The sequence below is a fragment of the Lobosporangium transversale genome, assembly GCF_002105155.1.
Source record: "Lobosporangium transversale strain NRRL 3116 chromosome Unknown BCR41scaffold_66, whole genome shotgun sequence".
In the NCBI taxonomy this organism is placed as follows: domain Eukaryota; kingdom Fungi; phylum Mortierellomycota; class Mortierellomycetes; order Mortierellales; family Mortierellaceae; genus Lobosporangium; species Lobosporangium transversale.
In genome coordinates this window covers 78,845-98,784 of record NW_019029044.1, presented here as the reverse complement: position 1 = coordinate 98,784, position 19,940 = coordinate 78,845, and the positions used below count along the sequence as shown (strand labels likewise).

At 42.2% G+C, this 19,940-nt stretch overlaps 3 protein-coding genes across 3 annotated transcripts; 1 reads left to right on the top strand and 2 right to left on the bottom strand.

Moving 5' to 3' along the window:
* Nucleotides 1-12,439: 12,439 nt before the first annotated feature.
* Nucleotides 12,440-14,040, bottom strand: BCR41DRAFT_363793 (hypothetical protein). Its single transcript, XM_022025948.1, has 3 exons — nt 13,039-14,040; nt 12,678-12,944; nt 12,440-12,525 (listed from the first exon to the last, which is right to left on the bottom strand). Exons 1-3 carry the CDS (start codon nt 13,851-13,853, stop codon nt 12,498-12,500), a joined length of 1,110 nt encoding a protein of 369 aa, XP_021875953.1. The 5' UTR covers nt 13,854-14,040; the 3' UTR covers nt 12,440-12,497.
* Nucleotides 14,041-14,576: 536 nt separating this feature from the next.
* On the top strand, nt 14,577-17,364 carry BCR41DRAFT_363789 (hypothetical protein). The gene is made up of 5 exons (XM_022025947.1): nt 14,577-14,986; nt 15,118-15,159; nt 15,680-15,988; nt 16,337-16,441; nt 16,567-17,364. Exons 1-5 carry the CDS (start codon nt 14,929-14,931, stop codon nt 17,238-17,240), a joined length of 1,188 nt encoding a protein of 395 aa, XP_021875952.1. The 5' UTR covers nt 14,577-14,928; the 3' UTR covers nt 17,241-17,364.
* On the bottom strand, nt 17,349-19,828 carry BCR41DRAFT_363788 (WD40-repeat-containing domain protein). Its single transcript, XM_022025946.1, has 4 exons — nt 19,763-19,828; nt 18,833-18,904; nt 18,224-18,642; nt 17,349-17,920 (listed from the first exon to the last, which is right to left on the bottom strand). Exons 1-4 carry the CDS (start codon nt 19,797-19,799, stop codon nt 17,495-17,497), a joined length of 954 nt encoding a protein of 317 aa, XP_021875951.1. The 5' UTR covers nt 19,800-19,828; the 3' UTR covers nt 17,349-17,494.
* Nucleotides 19,829-19,940: the final 112 nt, after the last annotated feature.

The following is a 19,940-nucleotide window of genomic DNA, read 5'->3' as shown; positions in this document are numbered from 1 at the left end:
TAGTCTTAACAGATTAAATAATACAATCATGGTATTAAAGGTCGCAGAAACATACAGTATCGCAAATAACCTTAAAGGAATATTCGATCATGATATCGGTGCCATGGATCTAATGTGGAGTGTGGATGACTATCAACGAGCACTCAAAATGATTCCTAGCCTAAGTGAGCTTGTGAAGAACCCATTCATACTGTCACTCTCGTTGGAAGTATTGCCGCGGATGATTGACCCGCATCAAGATGCTTCCAGAACACAGATCAAGCGCGTCACACTGTATGACAAGTTTGTAGAGTTGTGGCTCGAACGAGGCAAGAAGCGACTAAGCGAGATAATAATATCAGGAGATAAGAGGATGTTCCGGACATTGTGTGATGAAGGGTTTGCACAGAATGGGATCAGATACTTGACAGAGCTGGCTGTGGCAATCTACAGACACCAAGATGGCAATCCAGTAGTGGACTATTCTCCATCGAAGGACAAGGGTACATGGAAAGAGGAGTACTTTAGCAGAGAGAGTAGGAAGGATCTCCTTCGAGAAGCATCACCTCTAAACCGTACAGGCAGCCAGTATCGGTTTGTGCATCGGTCTATCCTGGAGTACTGTGTGGTGCGAGCGATGTTTGAGCCACAGAAAGAGAGGAGCGTGATTGTGAGTGATAGAGAAGCACCAGAAGCACCAACTTGGTGTCGAAGAGGGAGTACCAGCTCTGTGTACAGCTTTGAGGCAGAAGAAAGTAATATAGTCGAGAAAGATAATGCTAGGATGGACCCCGACGAAAGCTCACCCTTAATGTGGAAAAGTTTTGTAGAGGAGCCATCTATTCTTCAGTTCCTTGTGGACCGTATTCAGCTGGAAGTGAAGTTCAAACAGCAGTTGTACGAGTATGTAGAGCTGTCGAAGAGCGATAGCAAGTGGCGGATAGCAGCAGCCAATGCAATGACGATCCTTGTTCGAGCAAGAGAAACATTCAGTGGAGCAGACTTGAGAGGCATTCAGATCCCTGGAGCCGATCTTAGCCATGGTATATTCGATAGTACTCAACTACAAGGAGCAGATCTGAGGAAGACTAAGCTTCATGGCTGTTGGCTCCAGAAGGCAGACCTGAGTGAAGCCAAGATGTCAGGAGTACAGTTTGGAGAATGACCACTTCTTCGTGAAGGAGGATGGATATGGAAGGGATCATATTCACCTGATGGCAAGACATTAGTTGCAACTGTCCTCAATCCGCAAACCCTAGAGTCCTGGGTTAGCTTGTATGATACATTGACATGGGAGAAGTGTTTGACTTTGGAAGGCGGTGACAACTTTTGCTACTCTCCAGACAGTCAACATATAGCCGTTAAATATGGCGGTATGATTAACATATTTGATATAGCATCAGACGCAGTGATTCATACCTTGGAGAGTCATACAGACTATGTTAATACTGTAGTGTACTCGCCAAGCGGCGATCATCTCGTCACAGTTAGTTCTGATGGATCAGTGCATGTGTGGGATGTCAGGTCTGGTATACTCCAATACACATTAGAGGGGCACACTGGGGACGTGACATGCGTGGTGTATTCACCTGATGGAAAGCAGATTGCAAGTGGAGGCCAAGACAAGGCGGTACTATTATGGGATGTGGCATCAGGAGAACTGATACGGAAGCTCCAAGGCATTGAATCTAAGGTTAAGCAAATCCTGTATTCGCCTGACAGTCAGGAAATCATCATTCATGGTGAAAAGTCTTGCTCGCTGAGTGTATGGAATGCTTGGTCTGACCAGAAGAAGTGGGTCTTGGAGCATAAAGAGCCTGTCAAGAGTGTTCAATACTCTCCTTGTGGGGAATTCGCCACTTTGCTTACCAATAATGAGGCATATCAGTGGAACATGCAGACAAGGAAGGTCATCCATACTATTTTAGGCAATCCCGCTTTTGACAATGATTTAAGCTATTCACCAAATGGTGAACAGATAGCCATTTGTTGCCTTGACAATAGAGTGCAACTTTGGGATGCTCGCTCCGGACAACTGATCAACGTTATATGGCCACACTAAGGTTGTATTCCCTATAGCATATTCACCCAATGGCCATCAGATTGCGTCGTTTAGTAGAGATGGAACGATACACCTGTGGGACACACAGCCACAGCAGTCTAGCAATGGTTCATATGGGCATACGGGTTTTGTCTTCCGAGTAAAGTTTTTACGGAACGGACAGCACATCGTATCCTGGAGCTCGGACTGTACAGTTCGTGTGTGGGATAGTCGAACAGGGCAATGTATTCATACTCTACAACATTTAATAAGTGGCATCGAGTATTCACCTGATGGTCAGCTTGCCTATTGTAGCTATGACAATGATCTATGCGTTAACCTTTGGGATACTCAATCAGGCAAAGTTGTTCATACTTTGAAGCCACCAAATTGGGATGGCGGCATCTACCATTTAGATATTTCATCCATTGATCATCAAATTATCTGTGGCCACTCTAATGGAGATGTGGGTGTGTGGAACACACAAATAAGGCTACTCATACGCACTCTACAAGGAAATGGCAATAGTGTGAATCAAGTGTTATTCTCACCTAATGGTCACCAATTTGCTTTATATGATGAAGGCAAGAGGATCAGAGTCTGGACAACACATTCAGGGGATCTACTGTATGAGTTAGAAGGTTTGGATTTGACTGACTCGTTTGGCCAGAAATGTCGTGTTTATTCGCCTGACAGCCAGAAGATAGCATTCATCCAGGACAAAGAAAAGGTTCAGCTACGGTCTGCACATACAGGAGAGCTCTATTTCCAAATAGATTTCAAGAAGGTTCAGGAAGAGATTGTATTTTCACCATCCAGTCGACAGATGGTTGTTGGAAGTAAAGCAGGGACAATTAGTGTGGTGGATACTGAATCAAGGATCGTGTTACATATGCTTGAAGACCACATTGAGAGTATAAATGACATATCTTATTCTTGTGATGGCCAGTATATTGCCTCTGCCAGTCTTGATATGACTGTACGGCTGTGGGATGCAGAGTCAGCCAAGTGCCTAACTGTTATCCCATTGGTCGGAACACATGTTAGAACCCTTGACTGGAATGTTTCCGAAGAAGGATGCTTTCTAGCAACAGGGTGTTGGAGCGGCTCTGTTCGAATGTGGCAGATTACCAAAGAGGAGGATGGCCAGTGTTATGCCAGTCTAAAGTGGAGCACGAAGCAAACAGGTCTTCATGCTAGCAATGCAAGGATTCAAGATATTTCTGGTTTGAGCGAAACGAATAGAAAACTGTTGGAGCAACATGGGGCTGTTGGCAATATAACATAGTATTCGACCTTCCAAGGAGCAAGTCATGAGGATACAGTGAAATTGACGTCAACCGAACTGAAAATACCGGAAAGCGATGTTTTAGATGCGAACTCAAAGAGGGACAATTCCAGAGCAGGATCACTGTTCGCTAAGAGTGAAGGGACCGAAGGGCACCAATTCATTTGCAGCAAGTGTAGTACATGTAGCGAGTATGAAGTTGCACATTTTATCCTAAATGGGTCTTATGAAAATACTGACCAGTATCATAAGGAGGAGTTTGTCTATGCTGATTTACTGAAGTGAGCATCCAGTCTTTCATGGGGTACCCTTTTAGTTGTCAAGTCTTATTCAATAACGCGGAGGCCCTGCATCAAGTCCTTTGTATTTATTCTAATAGCCTAGCTATAAGGGATAGAAAACAATAGCAATTCTATCTTCGTACACAAGGCCAGCGAACATATTATTTCCATTGCTCAATTGATCGTACTTCTGAAAGTTGTAAAAAGAGGTTTCGCAAACGAATAAAGCACTTTTATGAGATTATCAACAGTCGCAAATGCACCTACAAAAGACCATACGGAATGTGCTGAATGGGAAGCATTCGATAAAAAGAAGAAAAATAAATAAGATATTAATCCTTAAAAGGCTTTTCCTCTCTTGCCCTTTGTACAGTAACACACAGCTGCTTGAATTATAACACAAGCTTTGTGTTAGAATCTGTATATTGTGAGTGGTATTCCTTTCTTCAGCACAGCATAAATGTTGTAGCGCGGATATACATGTACATATGCCTATATATAAAGCATGTAGACACGTTTGAAGTTTTTTTTTTTTTTTTTTTTTTTTTTTACAAGCGTATCCAATATCAGATCAAATAAAAGGCTTGAACGATGTGCAAAGGAATAGGAAGGATGGAGAGCCAATAAACAAAAAACAAAAAAAGAGGCTTTCTCCGCATTACACTGATGAACCTTTTTAGTCGTAACAGACACATCAAACTATGCATTTAATATTTAACAGGACGCTGGTTATGGCGCGTTGCATGGGGTGCCAGCCATACTAAAGTCTAAGACCTTTTGGTACTGCTGTTTGATCTCAATATTCCTTTGCCTCTTTCCTGCTTTCTTCTTCCCTAGCTCTCCTTCCTTGTATCCTCTAGTTTTGTCACAGTTCAGCTAGTAGTAGATCCAATTCAGATCGATGTCTATTCGTACTCCTTTTACAACAATTTCTTTAGGCTGCCGAAGTTCAAATCTCTTCGTGAACTTTGCATTGTGATTCCAGATAGTAAGGCAATGTTGAACAAAGGATTTCAATGCATTCTGAGGTTACGCTTAGGGATTTGCTTTGATCACGGTATTCGCATTAATTGGGTCCGACAAAGGAGTGGACACCATCGGAGCCTTGATATCTAATACTGAAGCTGATTACAAAATTTATGAATGCATGGCCTCAGTAAAGCGGGTCAAGTCTATGCAGACATGAGATGTTATTGAGAATGAGATGTAAGGTCTGATAAATGCAGCTGAGGTAAATCCCATTGCCATGCCGGAAGTATAATGCCCAAGTGGAGATAAAAAATAAAGAAAGAAATGGAAGAAATATAGCTGTACCTAAACCCTTTCCTCTTTTTTATTGTTTTATCTTTTCATCCAAAGCGATCATCAAAAGCGCTATCCAAAGAGCATATCTTATTTGCATATTGCAGGAAACTATGGTTATCCGCTGTGGGTCGCTTCAAAAGGAGGCGCTTCCAAACAAAGAATACTGGGAATGGAGACACTTTCAGGAATCAAATGGCGATGCTGGCTCGATCTTCTCCATCTTTGTGAAACATTGCTTCGCCATCTTGCTCACATGTGATTTATCTTTTTTCCTCTCTTTTCATCATTCAACCCTCTTTCTCCTTTCCCTTACTACTCTATTCACCCACACATTTCATTGCCCACCCTCAGCTCTACTCTCTTCTTTTGCGTTGTTGGGCTTCATTGCTGCATTTTAGGCCATTCATACACTTTTCTTGATTCCAAGTCTTCTGCTGTGAGTTCCCCTTCAATATCGTTACTACATGATTATCTTGCTGATGAAATGCCGTTAATCTAATAATGATGTTTCTTACTTTGAAAAACAGCGAAAAAGAAAAAAGAAAGCATGAAGTGGCTACCAACCACACCCAGACGAAATCAACTCCCGCCTCGTAAAGCCTTAGACCTCGCTACCATCTACTTGGAGCAAGCACACAAGACAAACGATCCTGTGCTCGCTTTGGAGATATGTTTGGATGCTGAGAATGCTCTTTATCGAATACAACAATCTGATCAGAAGTTGCTTGTCAAAGCCTCAGCAGACAAAACAGACGATGCAAACAAAGTACTATGCAAGGCAATTGCTGCTACTCTGAATGGTGTCGGTGCATTGTTTGACAATCTCGGTCATCCAGATCACTCTAAAAGAGGCTACAAGTATGCAGCCAAATGGGGTCATCCTCAACAAACCAATCCAGCTCCAAGCAACCCTCATGCATATTATCGAGTCAGCAGCACCGCCAAAGATGACAGTGAGGGTAGTGGTAATGATGGTAATGACGATGGCAATAGCAGCAGCAAAAATCAAAGTAACAGCAGAACTGGTCAAGAAAGCGATAGCACAACCAGTAGCAAAGCCGACAATATCAACAATACACTAAAGACCCTCTTGATCCACAGCTCTGCGACTATCTCTAAAGAAATATTTAGCCAAGATGTACCTCAAGTGATCTTCAAGTACAACCTCCCTCACCCAGATACTCACTTGAACAATACACAACAGCTTGCATATTGTCTTGGATTGCTTCCTACTGCTCCCATTCCAAGAAAAGACCTCAGTAAGCAAGAGCAAGAATGGTCTTTGGCCACATCGGATGATCATGATGAGCAAGAGCGTCTTTGCAACCTGGCATCTGATGTGATTAGTATGTTCATCCATGATGATATCAAGGCTGAGGCTACTGTCGCTGAGGTTGTGATGCTAGCTCCAGTCCTCGACTATGACCAATACAGGACACTACTCATGGCTTTGGTCAATGGAGTCAAGCAGAGCGTCATACTAGAGACTCATTTACTCGAAGGATTGACTCAACTGATCCAGCATGCTCCTCCTAGATATCTCGACTCTGACGATCTAGTCCATATTCTCAACACTCTCAGTTCTCGCTTACAAGGTACACACGAACAATCTGGCAGTCACATCTATCAGCTGTGTGTTACAGTCTCACATGTACTCGATGCCATGGTGAACAATCAAGTCAAGTGTCTGAAGCGAGAACAGCTCCATGAGCCACTGTCAGCCTACTTAGAGGGACTGAAAGATAGCTCGGATCCTTACTTGATCTATCATGCAGCCTATGCTTCGCAAGCTCTACTGTATATCCCAAATGATGAAACAATAATCCAAGCCATACTTTGACGTACATCAGCAGTGACTCGAGGAGTGTTTGGAGCAGTGAGTGCAGTCAAGGATTGGGATCTCAATGCTTTCATGGGTGAACTGTCCAATATCCAGAAAGAACTTCCATCTGTGACTGATGTTATAGATAAAAGTTTACGGATGTACAAAGGTGCAACATCAATCTACACAAGTGGAGAAGCATTCAAACAGAGCATGGAAGAAGGACTCGCCTTTAGTCGCAAGAGTGCATGGTATCCAGCACTCCGTGGAGCTGATGCACTCCTCCAATCAGGTGAGCTCACCAAGCTCAAGACTTTTGTATGTGAAGCACCTTGTCGACGAGATGTAGCATTCCAATGGGGAATATGTCAGCGGCTAGGAGAGATTGCAGCCAGTACAGAGTGGATCATGAAGGCACGCCAAGATGCAGTTAGTTTCCTTGGAGAGATCTACAAGAATGATAGAGACTGGGGTGATCATGTGGAGATCAAGCAATGGGTCATTAATATACTAAAGAGCCTGGTATCATTATCGAGCGAACATCTACAAGGTAAATAGATATGGAATCACATTTTCAATTGGACTATGAGAAGCAAAGATGCTAATAATGCACTATATGCTCTACCTACATATCCTTCTGTAGTCGCTGAGTCACTTCTGACTGATCTTGCTATGGATGGTGATACCAACAAACAGCAGCTATACATGAACTGTTTCAACGAGCCACTAGCAAAATATCCCTTCATCACTACACCACCCTCACCTGCTTCTCCATCATTGCTCGATCATGTACAAAATAAACCTGATGTCGAGAAGAGCTTACGCCTACTCAAACGACAGCGGATGGAAACTGGAGATGATCGTGGTTTTTACGTTCAACAGTATGCAAAAGCAAGCCCTCAAGCAAGTGATGATGATTTGTTCTTGCTAATGGATAAGGTGAAAGAGTTCTTGGACAGCGATCAAAAAGTGTTCCTAGTCCAAGGTGATTCAGGAGCAGGCAAGTCAACATTCAATCACACTCTAGAGTCAGCTCTGTGGGAAGTGTATCGGAAGAAGCACGGTCGGATCCCATTGTTTATCAATCTACCATCCATTGATAACCCTGCAAAGGACATGGTCGCAAATCAACTACAAGCATACGGCTTCACAGAGACGCAGATCAAGGAACTGAAGCTGACTCGGTCATTCATCTTGATCTGTGATGGATACGATGAGTCCATGCAGACCAGCAACCTGTATGTTTCTAACCGTCTCAACAAGCCTGGTGAGTGGACATGTCAGATAGTGATCAGTTGTCGCAGTGAGTATCTTGGGATAGACTATCGAGATCGGTTCCAGCCTATGGATCGCAACCACCAAGCAGACGCTGGATTGTTTCAAGAAGCTGTGATTGTACCATTCTCTGAGGCACAGATCGATGACTATATCAAACAGTATGTCGGTGCCATGGATCTAATGTGGGGTTTGGATGACTATCAACGAGCACTCAAAATGATTCCTAGTCTAAGTGAGCTTGTGAAGAACCCATTCATACTGTCACTCTCGCTGGAGGTATTGCCGCGGATGATTGACCCACACCAAGATGCTTCCAAAACACAGATCAAGCGCGTCACACTGTATGACAAGTTTGTAGAGTTGTGGCTCGAACGAGGCAAGAAGCGATTAAGCGAGATAATGATATCAGGAGATAAGAGGATGTTCCGGACATTGTGTGATGAAGGGTTTGCACAGAATGGGATCAGATACTTGACAGAGCTGGCTGTGGCAATCTACAGACACCAAGATGGCAATCCAGTAGTGGACTATTCTCCATCGAAGGACAAGGGTACATGGAAAGAGGAGTACTTTAGCAGAGAGAGTAGGAAGGATCTCCTTCGAGAAGCATCACCTCTAAACCGTACAGGCAGCCAGTATCGGTTTGTGCATCGGTCTATCCTGGAGTACTGTGTGGTGCGAGCGATGTTTGAGCCACAGAAAGAGAGGAGCGTGATTGTGAGTGATAGAGAAGCACCAGAAGCACCAACTTGGTGTCGAAGAGGGAGTACCAGCTCTGTGTACAGCTTTGAGGCAGAAGAAAGTAATATAGTCGAGAAAGATAATGCTAGGATGGACCCCGACGAAAGCTCACCCTTAATGTGGAAAAGTTTTGTAGAGGAGCCATCTATTCTTCAGTTCCTTGTGGATCGTATTCAGCTGGAAGTGAAGTTCAAACAGCAGTTGTACGAGTATGTAGAACTGTCGAAGAGCGATAGCAAGTGGCGGATAGCAGCAGCCAATGCAATGACGATCCTTGTTCGAGCAAGAGAAACATTCAGTGGAGCAGACTTGCGAGGCATTCAGATCCCTGGAGCCGATCTTAGCCATGGTATATTCGATAGTACTCAACTACAAGGAGCAGATCTGAGGAAGACTAAGCTTCATGGCTGTTGGCTCCAGAAGGCAGACCTGAGTGAAGCCAAGATGTCAGGAGTACAGTTTGGAGAATGGCTACTTCTTTGCGAAGAGGGAGTAGTATGGAAGGGGTCATATTCACCTGATGGCAAGACATTAGCTGCAGCTGTGGTCAATCTAGATACCAAGAGGTGGTATGTCAGTATCTATGACACAATGACATGGGAGAAGTGTTTGACTTTGGAAGGCATTAAGTACTTTTGCTACTCTCCAGACAGTCAACATATTGCTGTTGGAGGTAGCAATATGATTAGCGTACTCAATACAACATCAGGTGCATTGGTTCATACGTTAGAGGGGCATACAGGCTATGTTAGTGCTGTAGTGTACTCGCCAAGCGGCGATCATCTCGTCACAGCTAGTTCTGATGGATCAGTGCATGTGTGGGATGTCAAGTCTGGTATACTCCAATACACATTAAAAGGGCATACTGACAGTGTAACATGCGTGGTGCATTCACCTGATGGAAAGCAGATTGCAAGTGGAGGCGAAGACAAGGCGGTACTATTATGGGATGTGGCATCAGGAGAACTGATACGGAAGCTTCAAGACTGTGAGTCTCAGGTTGAACAAATCGTGTATTCGCCTGACAGTCAGGAAATGATCATTCGTGGTGATGAGTCTTGCTCATTGGATGTATGGGATGCATGTTCTGGCCAGAAGAAGTGGGTCTTAGAGCATGAGAAGGCAGTCAAGGGTATTCAGTACTCTCCTTGTGGGAGATTCTCCACTTCGCTTTCCAATAATGAGGCATATCAGTGGAACATGCAGACAAGGAAGGTCATCCATACTATTATAGGCAATCCCGCTTTTGGCAATGACTTAAGCTATTCACCAAATGGTGAACAGATAGCCATTTGTTGTGCCGATAATAGAGTGCAGCTTTGGGATGCTCGCTCCGGACAACTGATCAACACATTATATGGCCACACTAAGGTTGTATTCCCTATAGCATATTCACCCAATGGCCACCAGATTGCGTCGTTTAGCCTGGATGGAACGATACGCCTGTGGGACACACAATCACAACAGTCTAGCCATGGTTCAGATGGGTATACAAAATCAGTCCTCCGAGTAAAGTTTTTACGGGACGGACAGCACATCGTATCCTGGAGCTCGGATGATACAGTTCGTGTGTGGGATAGTCGAACAGGGCAATGTATTCATACTCTACAACATTTAATAAGTGGCATCGAGTATTCACCTGATGGTCAGCTTGCCTATTGTAGCTATGACAATGATCTATGCGTTAACCTTTGGGATACTCAATCAGGCAAAGTTGTTCATACTTTGAAGGCTCCAAATTGGGATGGCAGCATCTCCAGCTTAGATATTTCACCCATTGACCATCAAATTGCCTGTGGCCACTCTAATGGAGATGTGAGTGTGTGGAACACACAAACAGGACAACTCATACGCACTCTACAAGGAAATGGCAATAGTGTGAATCAAGTGTTATCCTCACCTAATGGTCACCAAATTGCTTTATATGATCAAGGCAAGAGGATCAGAGTCTGGACAACACATTCAGGGGATCTACTGTATGAGTTAGAGGGTTTGGATTTGACTTACATGCCTGGCCAGGAATACTGTGTTTATTCGCCTGACAGCCAGAAGATAACATTCATCCAGGACAAAGAAAAGGTACAGCTACGGTCTGCACATACAGGAGAGCTCTGCTTCGAAATAGATTTCAAAGAGGTTCAGAAAGTGATTGCATTTTCACCATCCTGTCGACAGATGGTTGTTGGAAGTGATGAAGGGAAAATTAATGTGGTGGATACTGAATCAGGGATGGTGTTACATATGCTTGAAGGTCACATTAATAGTATAAATGGCGTGTCTTATTCTGGTGATGGCCAGTATATTGCCTCTGCCAGTCTTGATATGACTGTATGGCTGTGGGATGCAGAGTCAGCCAAGTGCCTAACTGTTATCCCATTGGTCGGGACATATGTTATAAGCCTTGACTGGAATGTTTCCGAAGAAGGATACTTTCTAGTGACAGGATGTTTGGCCGGGTCTGTTCGAATGTGGCAGATCACCAAAGAGGAGGATGGCCAGTGTTATGCTAGCCTGAAGTGGAGCACGAAGCAAACAGGTCTATATGCGAGCAATGCAAGGATTCAAGGTGTTTATGGCTTGAGTGAAATGAATAGAAAACTGTTGGAGCAACATGGAGCTGTTGGCAATATAATACAGACCTCCCAAGGAGCAAGTCATGAGGAAGCGGAGGAATCAGCGTCAGCCGAACTCGAGATACCACAAAGCGATGGTTTGGATACGAGCTTTAAGAAGGACAGTTGCAGAACAAGATCATTGATGGCTAAAAGTGAAGCAGCCAAAGGATACCAATTCATTTGCAGCAAGTGTAGTGAATGTAACGAGTGTGATGTTGCGCATTTTGTTCTACATGGCTCTTACAATGGTATTGACAGTTCCGATCAGCATCATCAGGAAGAGAGCATGCATGTCGATCTAGCAGATTGATATCCTATCATCATCACCATCTGTTTGATTTGTTTTACAATAAAGTGTGTGGATTAGTATTTTCTAGATACCTTGTCTTGGTCCATGATATAAACATCTTATAATAAGTTCCAAGTACCCTATTCTAAATCTAGCTTGAGTACGTAGGATGCGAAGGGTATGCTTGCTTGTGAACAGCAATTGATGAAACAAAGAAGAGGGGCCTCAATCACACAGCCTCTGTAAGATTATGATTTCTTATTTGATATTTGGAGAGAACAGTCACCGACGACTGCTTACAAAGCAAGCTGAGAGCGTTCTGCTGCAGTGAAGGGCTGGATCACACTAGTCTCTGGCATCGGATTCAGCTGCTTTGCTACGAAATGTGCTTGAGAGTGGAAGAAAAGGTATATTTTGACAAAAGATCATTTCCATCGGATCTTCAGCCTACAATACAACGTCTCGTTTTCTTTTTTTCTGAGGAACAAGATATGAAAGATGACCCATTCTCAATGTTTTTAAACATTTATGTTTTTTATTTATTAGGAGTGAAGTGTGCATGAACCAATGTATGATAAATGCGTACATGTACATGTACATGTTGCATGTATACTTTAAAGAGTGAAGGAGAGATTTTTTTAGGCGAGAGTAACATATTATTGAATTAGGAGTGAGTAATAATAAACAGCGCAGTTTTCGCCATGTCCCAGTGTTGTTCAAAAGAAGATAGCATGTTGTTTGTGCGTCATTGTTCGCTGGTTCTAATTGCTGAGACATTAGTTCTGGAGAAACAATTTTGCTGAATCTTTTTTTTTTTTTTGTTGTTGTTGTTGTTGTTGTTGTTGTTGCTGTTGTTTTTCAAAGCTGGAGTTCCGTGTTGAAAACCCTATTGCGCAGATGTAATGCAAGGAAAAAAAAAAAAAAAAAAAAAAAAAAAATGGCATGATCAGATAACATTTAAAACATTCCAAAATCAGGACAAACCAAACCCCTCGACAGTCAAAGACAAGCGGTTTTTTTTTTTTTTTTTTTACTAACCGATCCCAAATCTTGGAAGTAATACCGTATCCACCTTCATAATTCTTGTAATGGTGAGCAAGATGATACGTCTTCATTTCACGAAAGTGGATTTTAAAGACCTTGGCGTGATGAAGATAATAATGCGTCATGTCATAGAGGACATAACCAAGGTAGGCTCCTGCCATGACGGCATAGGCCTGGGGCTCTACAAAAAGGGTGTGGCCTAGCTTGTTGAGGGGTAAAGCCAGGGCAACTCCGAGAGCAGGAGGCATCACTAGACGCAATCTATAAAAAAAAATTAAAAATTAAAAAATAAAAAATAAAAAAGCGGTTAGATGTGGGGAAGAAAATAAGGAGTGGCCTATTTATTTTTTTTTACCTATCCATTGGCAAATAATGATGAATGCCATGTAGCAAAAAGTGTGCGGTGAGCCATACGGTTGAATCTGGTAAGAGATCATCCAGATGAAAAAGGAATCTGTGGATGACATATTCTGCTAATGTCCAGAGGAACATGCCCAGGACAAAGAGAGCAGCCAAGTTGTCTGGGCTGAGTCCGGTCTCCAGACTTCTATGAGCATTGTAGGTGATGATGGGTAGCCAGAAGATAGGGATGATGTACCAAGGGGTCTTTGTGAAGACCTCAAGATAAGGAGAGCCAAAGATCCGGGCAGAGCCAGAGATATGACGAGGAATATGGACCTGCTCAAGATAGAATGCCTTGGAGAAGTCGCTGTTCCAAAGCTGCCAAAGTAGAGGTTGGCTCAAGTCAAGGAACTTTGACTTTTTGTCTGCTGCCAGATCGGTGGTCTTGAGGTAATCCTCGGCTTCTTCTTTTGTTTCCTGTTGTTGGTCCGCCGCGTTGTTGGCTCTTTTGCGCAGTCCAAGAGGCTCCTCTGCTGCTGTTGTCGTTGCTGCTGTTGTGGCTGTTGTTGTGGTTGTAGTTGTTTGGGTGTTTTCCAGAGTTCCAATGAAGAATTCGTCCAACATTTCGTATGCACCATCGGAATGAGCATGGGTGAGGGGGTCGTTCATGAGTTGAGAGATGTCAGTTCCTGCGTGGTCGAGAATGTATTCCTCTCCACCAGGGTGGTCTTGAACGAACGAGGTCATGTCATAGACCTTGTTGTTGTGGATCACCCAGCATGAGTCTGCATTGTTATGGGCTAGGACCTGTTGCACAGAGAAACTCATTGTGAGCTGAAATTTCTTTTTTGACTTTCTTTCAAGAGCGAGTTGATGGATAAAATCAAAAAAAAAGAGAGTAAGAGAAGGATCACGAACGGGAAGATGGGGAATCGGGGAGGGATGATGATGATGAGCGAAGTAAAGAAAAGAGAGAGAGAGGAAGAGAGAGGAAGAGAAAGGAAGAGAAGGAGAAAAGAAAAGAGAGAGAGAGAGAGAGAGAGAGAGAGAAAGAAAGAGAGTGAGAATTGTTCCCAGTTCAGTTCAGTTTCTCCCGGCGAATTTTTTTATCCGCTCTTTCCGCTGGATGTTTACAAAAAGAGGCATTTCATATCCACATTCCGCAGCTCTGGCTTCACAGCTTTTGCTCATCCTTACTCTGACGATGAATCCCTTGGGGAAGAGAACCAGAGACAAATACAGAGCACTTTAATGCTGAATCCTTGTTCATACATTGTAAAGAGGGTTGTATTGGCAAGAAAGGGTACATTTTACACACATTAATCTACTTGCCAAAGCCAAAGGGGGTTTTTTTAAAAAAAAAAAAAAAAAAAAAAAACGCGCTTTTGGGCAGGCGTACACACAGCCCGGATCTGCAAATGGCAAGTGGGCTGTGAGCGAATAGCGTCATAAAAGAGTGTGTGATGGTGTATAAATGTACAAATATATATACATGTATAATTATGTTTGTACATGATTGACATGATTGACATGATTAGACCCATTAGCAGTGATGATGAAACCTCTGCTGAATCTGGCCTAGTCTCGTGTCCATCATCCTCTTTGTCTTTATTATCCACAGCTCCTCTTTCTTCTTTTTCTTCTTCTTCTTCTTCTTCTTCTTCTCAATCACTCCTCTTTTCTCTCTCACTCATTCGCATTCATTCCCTTTTTTTACCTTTTCCTTACTTTGCTCACTCGCTCTCTCATTCTCTCATTCTCTCATTCTCTCATTCTCTTCTCACTATTGACCTCTAGCCATCCTCTCCTCTTACACGCATACAAACAAACAACCCTTCATATCTTCACATACACACATACATTCATCCTTCTTCATTACAAACATTAGACATTAGACAGCACAATGACTACAATTAAGACTGGCATGAAAATGAATAGTCCTTTGCCCAAGGACCTCGCTGGTACGCTCTCTCTTTTCCTTTGTCTCGTTCATTAAATTAATATTATGATCACTCTACTTACGACTTTAATTATTTTAATTTCATTATTATTATTATTAATAATATTGTTATTACTATTATTTATTATCTAGGTGAATGCAAACGAGCAGCCAAGATCCTCAATGCTTTTGTAGGCAAGTCAAGTTTTTTTTTTTTTTTTTTTCTTCCTCACTTTCTTCTCACCCCTGAATGTCCGTTTATACATATATATATTTTTCAAATGAAGAGGGAGAGGACAAGGCAAAGTAGTGGATCAAGGAACAGTTCAGTGCTCTCTCTTCATATCATCATGGCTCAATATTTTTTCCCATTGTGGTGGCATAAAGGGAGATATCTATCAAGGAAAAAAAAAAAAAAAAAAAAAAAGTGGCGAAATTTCTTTGCAAAGCTGTATCACCCTTCCTATTAATACGACAGAGATACAAGAGTCGACAGAATATCACAGAAAAGTTCTTACATCTTGTCCATCCAGCTACTCCCAAATGTCTCAACTTGTGAATGAAGAATTACACTGGACTTTGAAAAAATATAGACGGAGTTTATTTGCTTCCTTTTTCTCTTTTTTACCATTTCATCAACTAATTGATTGCAATATTTTAACATTTCTTTTTTTTTTATTTTTTTTTATTTCATCCTGTCATATATAATATACAGATCCAATTGCTGCCAAAGGAGTAGACAACATTATTCCACCCGACATTCTCTCAAAAGCTCAGGGACTCGCTATTTTTACTGTTATCAAGGCTGGATTCCTGTTTTCAGGTCGAGCAGGTTCTGGAATCGTTGTTGCACGACTCGAGGATGGTTCTTGGTCAGCTCCTTCAGCCATCGGAACTGGAGGTATGGGCTTTGGAGGTCAGATTGGAGCGGAAATCACAGACTTTGTCGTCGTCCTCAACACCAAGCAGGCTGTAAAGTCTTTTGCCGCAGGAGGCAACGTTACACTTGGAGGAAATCTTTCAGGTATGTTTACGTCCAAAGAAAAAAAAAACAATTTTTTTTTTTTTTTTTTTTTTTTTTTTGGGTTACATTTCAATCACAAAGGTCGACAATCTGAACCTTGTGGAGGAATGATAGGAAAAATAATGCAAGGAAAAACAATACACCACCCCTTTTTTGTACTCCCTTCCCTTGTTATTTATTTTTTGATTGAGCTCTTGCTGAGTTCCCCTCTTATTACTTTTGGACAAAAACTGTCCGCCCCAACTGTAATAGAAACCTGTTTGCTTTCATGTGCCTGTAACACTCTTTTTTTTTTTTTTTTTTATTTATATTATATTAAAAAAAAATCCCTCATACTACTTGTAATAGTCGCTGCTGGCCCGATCGGAAGAACTGCAGAGGCCGCTGCATCCGCAAGTGTGAAGAGCGTTGCTGCCATCTATTCTTACAGTAAATCAAAGGGACTTTTTGCAGGTAATAATTGAAAACAAAGCAACCCACCCTTCGTTTCATTGTAACGTGACAAATAAAAATTCTAACAATTTTATTTATTTATTTATTTATTTATTTATTTATTTCTTTATTTTTTATTATTACAGGTGTTTCAATTGAAGGATCAGTGATTGTAGAAAGAAAGGATGCAAACGAGACATTCTATCGTCAAAAAGTATCGGCGGCAGAACTTCTGTCGGGCGCAATCACACCACCACCACAGGCAGATATTCTTTACAGAGCTCTCAACACAAAGGCCTCAGGGGGTCATTTAACCAGCCTTCACCGTGGAGGATCATCTCTCACCGAGATCGGCTCAGATTCATCAGGCGTTACACGCAGTGCCAGTCTATCCGTTGGTAGCAATCGTTATCAGTCCAACCTCGGCCGCTCAGCTTCAAGTGCTGCTAACTATGACAAGGCACGAGAAGCAGAAGGCGATCAGCTTCCCCATTACACTCCCACAGCAGCATCAGCACGCAAGCCTGTGATGGGACTAGGCGCTGGACGGGTCTCAACTGATAACAGCTATGGACATCAGCCCTATGGTTCCAACCAGAGCATTGCCAACTCGACAGGACCCAGGGTACCGCCCAGGATTGGAGCCAAGCCCGAGATTGTGACAGCGCTGTATGACTTTGCAGGCGAGCAGCCTACGGATTTATCATTCAAGAAGGGTGATATCATTACAGTCATCAAGAAGACTGAAAGTCGTAATGACTGGTGGACAGGCAAGATCCATGGACGTGAAGGTTCATTCCCTGCTAATTACACACAATAAAAAGGAACGCCATTGGTATATTATATACAATCATTGTGCGACAAGTCATATATATAAATAATATATAATAATAATCACAACCATGACATGATAACAATAAAATAAAGCATTATATATATACTCTTCAATTTTCTCTACATTTCTTTTTTCTTTTCTTTTCTTTTCTTTTTCTATTCTTGTTTTAATAAAGGAGAAAGAGGATAAGTGAAAGACTAGATAAAAAGAAAAGGAAAAGAAAGGGTTAAGAGCACAGCTTAGAAACCAACGGTCCAGACACGGACGAGGCCATCCTGGTAACCAGCAAAGAGAGTCTGGCCATCAGCAGACCAAGCCAAGGAGACAGCCTGGGGAGGTTGGGACTTCTTGCCAACGTGAGCAAACTCTGGCTTGAGCTCATCCACAACAGACTTGGACTCGAGGTCCCAGATCTTGATGCAAGATGAGGTAGCAGCGCACAACCAGTAGCGGTTGGGTGAGAAGACCAAGGCGTTGATGATATCATCACCCTTGCCCTCCAATGAGTACAAGTGCTTGCCCTCGTTAAGGTCCCAGAGCATGGTGATGCCATCACGTCCACCGGAAGCGCAGAGAGAACCATCGGGGGAGACAGTGACGGTGTTGATGTAGCCGGTATGTCCAATGTGGTTGGAGCGCAACTTGCACTTGGTGAGCTCCCAGACCTAGAGGAAGGGAATAAATATATTTTACAGCATTAGAGTCTACAATTCAATTCATTCAATTCGAACAAAAAAAAAATCCCCAGTTTGGTTTTTCTTCTGAAAGAGGGGTTGTGCGTTGAGAGAGTCGAGACTATAAACACATGAAATATCCCTTTTTTTTTTTTTTTTTTTAGTAATTCGTATTGTTGTTTTCGTCGCTGCTATTGTAGTAGTTGTTGATGATGCTGCTGCCGTTCGTTTCCGATATTATGAAGTTTGCTCCTAAAGTATAACATTTAAATATTTTCTTTTTCTTTTTCTTACCTTGACAATCTTGTCCCAGCCTCCGGAGACAATGACGGGATTGGCAGGGTTAGGGGAGAAGCGGACGCAAGAGACCCACTCGGTGTGACCATCCTCCTGAATAGTGAATTTGCATTCACCAAGGGTGTTCCACAACTTGATGGTCTTGTCACGGGAGCCGGAGACGATCTGACGGTTATCAGCAGAGAAGGAGACCGAGAGGACATCGTTGGTGTGACCGACGAAGCGACGGGTGGTCATACCAGTGTTGAGATCCCAGAGACGGAGGGTCTTGTCCCAAGAGGCGGACAAGGCGAACTGACCGTCGGACGAGATGACCACATCCTGAACCGCAGAGTTGTGTCCGTGAAGGGACTTGCGAGGGGTACCAAAGTTGCCCTCGTCGTCACGAACCAAGTTCCAGACAATGATAGACTTGTCTAAGAGGAGGTAGGGGGGAGGGGGGGGAAAAAAAAAAAATATTTGTACACAATTAATATCATCAATATATCAATATAGAATGCATTGACGGTAATATCCTTGACATGCTTTATTTGTTAAAAATAATAATAATAATAATAATAATAAAATAAATAATCATGATAAATTTGTTAAAACAATAAAACATACCGCGAGACGAAGTCAAAATCATGTCAGGGTTCTCAGTAGTGGTAGCAATGGCAGTGACCCAGTCACGGTGACCTAATAGAATATTTTTTAACACACAAAAAATCTCAAATCAGCATTCATTCCGTAAATAAATAATAACAATAATAATAGTAATTATTATTATTATTATTATTATTATTTTCCTCGATCCATTGGATCCCGTTGTTGTTGTTGTTGTTGTTGTTCTCGAAATCAATCACACCATCCATCTTTTTTTTCATCTTTAAACGCTTCCCTTCCGATAGATCGTAGCCTTCCCCATCTTGTCATAGGAATGAAAAGAAGTTTTTTTTTTTTTTTTTTTTTTTTTGTTGAAATAAATAAATGATCCTGTCCTTCCAATCTTGTTCCTGCTTCCTGTTTAAAAAGAAAGTGAGCTCATCCAGCCATGTATAGAATCAAAAATAAAAAAATATAAAAAAAAAATAGAATGAATAGGAAATCTTGATCGAAGAAAAAAAAAAAAAAAAAGAAAGTCGATGGGAGTAATTCATATGCGGTGCCGGTATGAATGAGCAGTCTGTTGCTACTGAGGATGCTTTCGGTCGTGTAAATCAAATGTATATAAATATATAAAAAGGACGCGCGAAGAGTGATCGGTGTTGCAAGATCAAGATGTCTGTCGTAAACGTGTAATGTATTCGATCATCATCCTTTTTTTTTTTTTTTTTTTTTTTGAGCGGAAAAAAAATATATATATATATACATATATCCGTCCTGAAAGAAGATAGCCCATCGATCCATCCATCCTATCCTGTCCTGTCTTAACTTGCAAGTCTACCTTCCCTTCTCTCCCTTCCTTCTCTCCTCCTCTCTCCCTTCTTCATCCTCCTCCTTCCTCTTATCCTGGTTTTCCTGATCAATGCCTTTGCATATCAAATGGATGCATACCGACAAGCTGACCGCGGTAGTTGAGGCTATCACCCATGTTGGAATGTAATTTGAGAAACAAAAAAAGGAAGAGCCAGTGGCCTGTAGACTGCAGTCTCACTTAATTCATTCTGCTACTTAAGGGTAAAACTTTTTTTGATTTTTTTTAAACCCCTCTCCCCACAAGGTACGAAGAGTT